Source organism: Seriola aureovittata, chromosome 10, assembly GCF_021018895.1.
Source record: "Seriola aureovittata isolate HTS-2021-v1 ecotype China chromosome 10, ASM2101889v1, whole genome shotgun sequence".
NCBI lineage: Eukaryota > Metazoa > Chordata > Actinopteri > Carangiformes > Carangidae > Seriola > Seriola aureovittata.
Genome location: NC_079373.1, coordinates 22,894,537 through 22,900,619, shown reverse-complemented (window position 1 = coordinate 22,900,619; position 6,083 = coordinate 22,894,537). Strand labels below are relative to the sequence as shown.

General features: G+C 35.3%; 1 protein-coding gene across 2 annotated transcripts in view; it reads right to left on the bottom strand.

Moving 5' to 3' along the window:
- Positions 1-649: 649 nt before the first annotated feature.
- LOC130176479 (BTB/POZ domain-containing protein 10-like) overlaps positions 650-6,083 on the bottom strand; it is a 31,837-nt gene continuing 26,403 nt past the window's right edge. For both annotated transcript variants that reach the window (XM_056387598.1, XM_056387597.1), the window contains exons 7-8: positions 2,691-2,801; positions 650-2,112 (exon numbers count right to left, since the gene is read on the bottom strand). In XM_056387598.1, the coding sequence (XP_056243573.1) occupies positions 1,622-2,112; positions 2,691-2,801 (602 nt within the window). In that variant the 3' untranslated portion in view covers positions 650-1,621. The remainder of the gene's footprint in view (positions 2,113-2,690; positions 2,802-6,083) is intronic.

Sequence of the window (6,083 nt, the reverse complement as noted above, 5' to 3'; positions counted from 1 at the left end):
AAGGTACCAATTGTTTAGTCACATTCATACTTTTTGTTTAATTGATCATTTCTGATTTGCAGCTTTTTTTTTTTTTTTTTTGGACTGTGTTTGGACTGTGTTTTATTTCTGTTTAAACAATTAGCATTTGTAATATTTGTTTTTTGTTGTTGGTAAGGAACACTAAAATAAAAAAGGATAGATACAAATACAGCTGTGTTCTCTAAAACATCTGTTCTTACTCATATACTAACCAATACTAATATACAACCAATATACTAATATGTCCCCTGAGCAGCGCTACTTCTTCAGGGCAGCCTGGATGCTGCAGTGACTCGGTATCGGAAAGTGACTCGACAGTCCGACTGGTCCGGGGCTAGCTGGTTAGCATGCAGTACAAGAAAAGAAGTGATAGAAATAGAAGCAAAACATCTTCCTTTTATTTGAACTCGCAACGTTTCCTCTAGACTGGTAAGTAAACAGCTGTTAATGCTAACATTAGCTATGTAGCATTAGCAAAACATACAAATAGCTAAGATTTATAGTCACTGTTACAGATCCATTTATAGCAGAAGTGGTCCTGCAGGCCGACCACTAAAACCTGAAAACAACCATCCATTCGCTTTATCATGGAAAAGAATTAAATATAAAGAAGTGATTGACACCGGTGTTGTGAATACTCTTTATTAGAAAAACATTGTGTTCAACATCTTTTCTGACATCCTGTGTGCTCACAGCAGTGGTGATGAACCTGTGCAGAGTTTTCTGAGCAGCTGAGGGGGAAAAAAAAAGTGAAAACACAAGACTTCAACAAACTAGGATTAAAATCAACTGATATAAACAACAGAAGGAGTGGAACATATGAAAAACACTCATCTATGTTGTGTAAAACAAAAACACACTTCACTCTTTCATCAAGACCTTCACATGTGCTGGAAAAAGTGAAACTTCACCAACCGACCAGCCCCCAAATCGACTCTGAAGAGGCACTGAAATCCACTTTCTCAGAGAGGTACAGTATCCAAGCAGCACGACACACACTCGACACACTCACAGCCGTCACACATGCTTCTTTATAATGAAATACAGTACTCTTGTCTTTTCACATGTTTACAGAATGTAACTGAATTCTCCTTTCGTCAGATAAATAAAACCACATGATGGAGAGAGGTGGGTGAGGAGGCCTGCTGATGTGCTTTTACCTATGGTTGGCTGAGCAGCTCTCGTTCATTCGGACGCTGTGTGAAAAGGCTGCAGCAGATGTGCAACAGAAGGCAAAGTGGTGTTTAGCCACTCAGGAGGAGGAGGAGGAGGAGATTGGGCGTGGGGGGGGGTTACAGGAACAAAGTTTGTGTTCACACTGAAAGCAACAAGTGGCAGGAAGTGGCACTAGTTCAGGCTGAGAAAGGTTGAACTTTGCGTATTGGCTGTATGAGGCCAATCAGGTTTCTGTGCTTCACTATGTCACTACTGAATGTGAATCTCATTTTGATGCTGAGAGAATAGTTGTGTTTGAGTGCTTCATTCCTCTTTAGCAGCTTCTAGCTCTGAATTTAGCTCAGTGTAATGATGTAAATAAAAGCGTTGTTGCTGGCAGTGTGAACACAGCAGGGTGAAAGTGTGTATGTGTGTGCCACCAGTCTCATGCAGAGGGTGACGGTGTGTCAGGGTCCGGCTCGTAATGGTAAGTGGCCTGAGTGTGGCTGCTGCCGTGCTGCTGCTGGTTGCTGTGGGCCAGGCTGTGCGCGGCCGGGTTCGGACTGTCCTGAGCCTGCTGGTTCAGGCCCTCATGGGCCTGTGCTAGGGGCTGGGGGCTTGTGTTGTTCTCCAGCGCCTGCCCAGGCGCCGGCTGGTGGGGGTCGTTGGCTGGTGGCAATGGCGGCAGAGTGTCCAGCTCGTCCACCTGCGGACCCGGAGGGTGCATGACCACCAGCTGGTCCTGGGGAATGTCTGCGGCAGCCGCAGCCAGGTTGGTGGTAGACTTGGACTTGACGCACTGGAAGTCCACGTGGCGGCTCTTCCCTTCCTCCTTCTCCCAGGACATGCGGATGAAGGGACGCTGGACGTAGTTGTAGATGACCTCTGGACGACCTCCAGGACGACGCTTCACCTTCTCTTTATAGGTCGGGTAGCCTGGTATAAACAAAAGGAAAAAGAAATGATCAGAAGAATATTTAAGGAAACAACTACAGCCTTCTTGTTGAAGTTAAAGGAATAGTTTGACTTTTTAGTGAATACACTTTTTCTTATTCCGTCTGTAAAAACATGTTATGCCACAGATTCAGCCATAAAGACATTTATAGGGAGCTAATTGTAAGTTTTGCTATTGCTGCGTAGCCAGTGTTAGCATTAGCAGCTGTTTACTTACCATTCTTGTCAATAGCTTCAGCCATCATTGTGTTTACAAGACAAGACGTTATAATATGGCCTCTAAGCAGCACTACATCTTCAGGTCAGACTGGATGCGACAGTGACTCAGTATATAACAATGTTTTGACAACAGCTAAGGACAAAGATCTATAGAAATTAATGTATCTAGCTATGACATACTGTGCTGTCAGCCACATTCTTGTAAAATTTCCCCAGAGAATTTATCAAACCTCTTATCTGAAGCAGAAACAGGAAAAAAGCAGCAGCCAGTCCATACATTATTATTACTGGAAACAGTGTTTTGAGACAACATAGGAAAAGAAAACCCTTTGACTCTGTACCTTCTATTCCCAGACGGATCTTTTTTAGTCCTCTGTCCTTCAGCACAGACTTGGCCACGTCTCTGTTCTCTATGTACTTGAAGAAGCGGTACAGTTTGGTGCTGTAGATGACTGTGGGAGAGGAGAGACTTTTAAGACATGAATCCACAACAGCAACTGCAGACAGCTCTCCTCGTGTGTTTGAAATTGTTTAATCTTGTACTTTTGACTACTACTGTTCCATTTGCTCTGCCTTATATGTCCTATACTATGCTATACTTTTTATGCCTTACTGTACTATGATGTTTTTAGGCCTTGCTATACTATGATAGGGCAGCTCTGTGTTTCAGTGGTTAACAGAAAGAGAAAGTTCTGGGTTCGAACCTCTGGCCTGAGCCCTATCTAAGTGGATTTTGCATGTTCTCCATGTGCCAGCGTGGGTTTTTTTTTTTTTTTTTTTTTTTTTTTTTACAGGTACAGCTTACTCCCGCAGTCCAAACACACACTAGGTGTGAAATGCACATTAGGTTTATTGGCATCTCTAATGCCTTTCCATATTATGACCATTTACTGTACAATGACTTTTTATGCCTTACTATACCATGAAGTTTTTTTTTTTTTTACTATGACGTTGTTATACCTTATGTCACTAAGGCATAGAACGTCATAGAATAAAAAGTCATAGAAACATCATACTATACTATGACGTTTTTTGAAATTTCATACCTTATTATAGTATGACTGTTTATGTGTTAGTATTCTATGACGTTTTTATGACTTTACAAACCTTAGTATACTATTTTTTTATGACGTTTTTATACCTTCACTATACTATGACTTTTTAAAATCTTTTTATTCCTTATTATACTATGATGTTTTATGACGTTTTATACATTACTATACTATGACTTTTTATACCTTATTATACTAAGATATTTTTATGACTTTTCATGCCTTACTATACTATGTCATTTTTATACCTTACTATACTATGACTTTTTATGCCTCACTATACTATGATTTTTTTATACCTTATTATAGTATGTTTTTATGACTTACTATACCAAGTTTTTTTTAATTACTTTTTATGCCTAACTATACTATGACGTTTTTATGACTTTTTAATGACGTTTTATGCCTTACTATACTATGACGTTTTATGCCTCACCACACTATGACTTTTTATACCTTATTATACTATGATGTTTTATGACTTTTTATACCTTACTATACTATGTCGTTTTTATGACTTTTTATGCCTCACCATACTATGATTTTTTTATACCTTATTATACTATGACGTTTCATGACTTTTTATGCCTTACTATACCAAGTTTTTTTTAATTACTTTTTATTCCTTACTATACTATGTCGTTTCATACCTTACTATACTATGACGTTTTTTTTTTTTACTTTTTATGCCTTAATATACAATGTTGTTTTTATGATTTTTTTATACCTTACTATACTATGTCGTTTTTTTGTACTTTTTATGCCTTACCATACTATGATTTTTTTATACCTTATTATACTATGACGTTTTTATGACTTTTTATACCTTATTATACTATGACGTTTCATGACTTTTTATACCTTACTATACTATGTCGTTTTTTTTTACTTTTTATGCCTTACTATACTATGACTTTTTATACCTTACTTTACTATGATGTTTTTATGGCTTTTCATTATACTATGATGTTTTTATGACTTTTCATGCCTTATTGTACTATGATATTTTTATGACTTTTTATGCCTTACTATACTATGACTTTTTATACCTTACTATACTATGACGTTTTATGCCTTAATATACTAAGTTTTTTTATGACGTTTCATGCCTTACTATACTATGACGTTTTTATGACTATTTATACCTTACTATACTATGTTTTTTTTTTGTACTTTTTATGCCTTACTATACCAAGTTTTTTTTTTATTACTTTTTGTACCTTACTATACTATGTCGTTTTTATGACTTTTTATACCTTACTATACTATGACGTTTCATGACTTTTATACCTTACTATACTATGTCGTTTTATACCTTACTATACAATGACGTTTTTTTTTTACTTTTTATGCCTTACTATACTATAACTTTTCATGCCTTACTATAGTATGACTTATTTTTGCCTTACTTTGTCGTTTTTATGACTTTTTATGCCTTACTATACTATATCGTTTTTTTGACTTTTTATGCCTCACTATACTAAGTTTTTTTTTAAATTACTTTTTATACCTTATTATACTAAGACCTTTTATGACTTTTCAGCCTTACTATACTATGACTTTTTATACCTTATTATACTATGATGTTTTTATGGCTTTTCATTATACTATGATGTTTTTATGACTTTTCATGCCTTATTGTACTATGATATTTTTATGACTTTTTATGCCGTACCATACTATGAAGTTTTATACCTTACTATACTAAGTTTTTTTTTTAATTAATTTTTATGCCTCACTATACAATGACGTTTTTATGACTATTTATACCTTACTATACTATGTTTTTTTTTTTTTTACTTTTTATGCCTTACTATACTATGATTTTTTTATACCTTATTATAGTATGATGTTTTTATGACTTTTTATGCCTTACTATACTATTACTTTTTATACCGTATTATACCATGACGTATATACTATGACCTTTTTATACCTTAATATACTAGGACGTTTTTTTATAACTTTTCATGCCTTACTATACTATGACGTTTTTATGACTTTTTATGCCTTACCATACTATGATTTTTTACACCTTATTATACTATGATGTTTTCATGACTTTTTATGCCTTACCATACCATTACTTTTTATACCGTATTATACCATGATGTATATACTATGACTTTTTATACCTTAATATACTAGGACGTTTCTATGACTTTTTATACCGTATTATACTATGATGTCTATACTATGACGTTTTTTTACTTTTTTGTGCCTTACCATACAAAATTTTTTTTTTGACTTTTCATGCCTTACTATACTATGACATTTTATTACTTTTTATGCCTTATTATATTATTATATATAGTATACTATGAAATTATTTTTTACCATGAGGTTGTTATGCCTTATGTCAGTAAGGTATACAAAGTCACAAAAACGTCATGGTATAGTATGACATTTTTTATGAATTTTTAACTCCAGTTCTCAGATCTTTGCACTGGCTTCCCTTCTATCAAAGACTTGATTTTAAAATACTGTTGTTGGTTTATAAAGCACTGAATGGTTTAGTGCCAAAATACATTTCTGATCTGCTGCTACGTTATGAACCATCTAGACCTCTCAGGTCATCCGGAACAGGTCTGCTTTCTATCCCCATAGTACAAACTAAACATGGAGAAGCAGCGTTCAGTTTTTATGCTCCACATGTATGGAACAAACTCCCAGACAACAGCC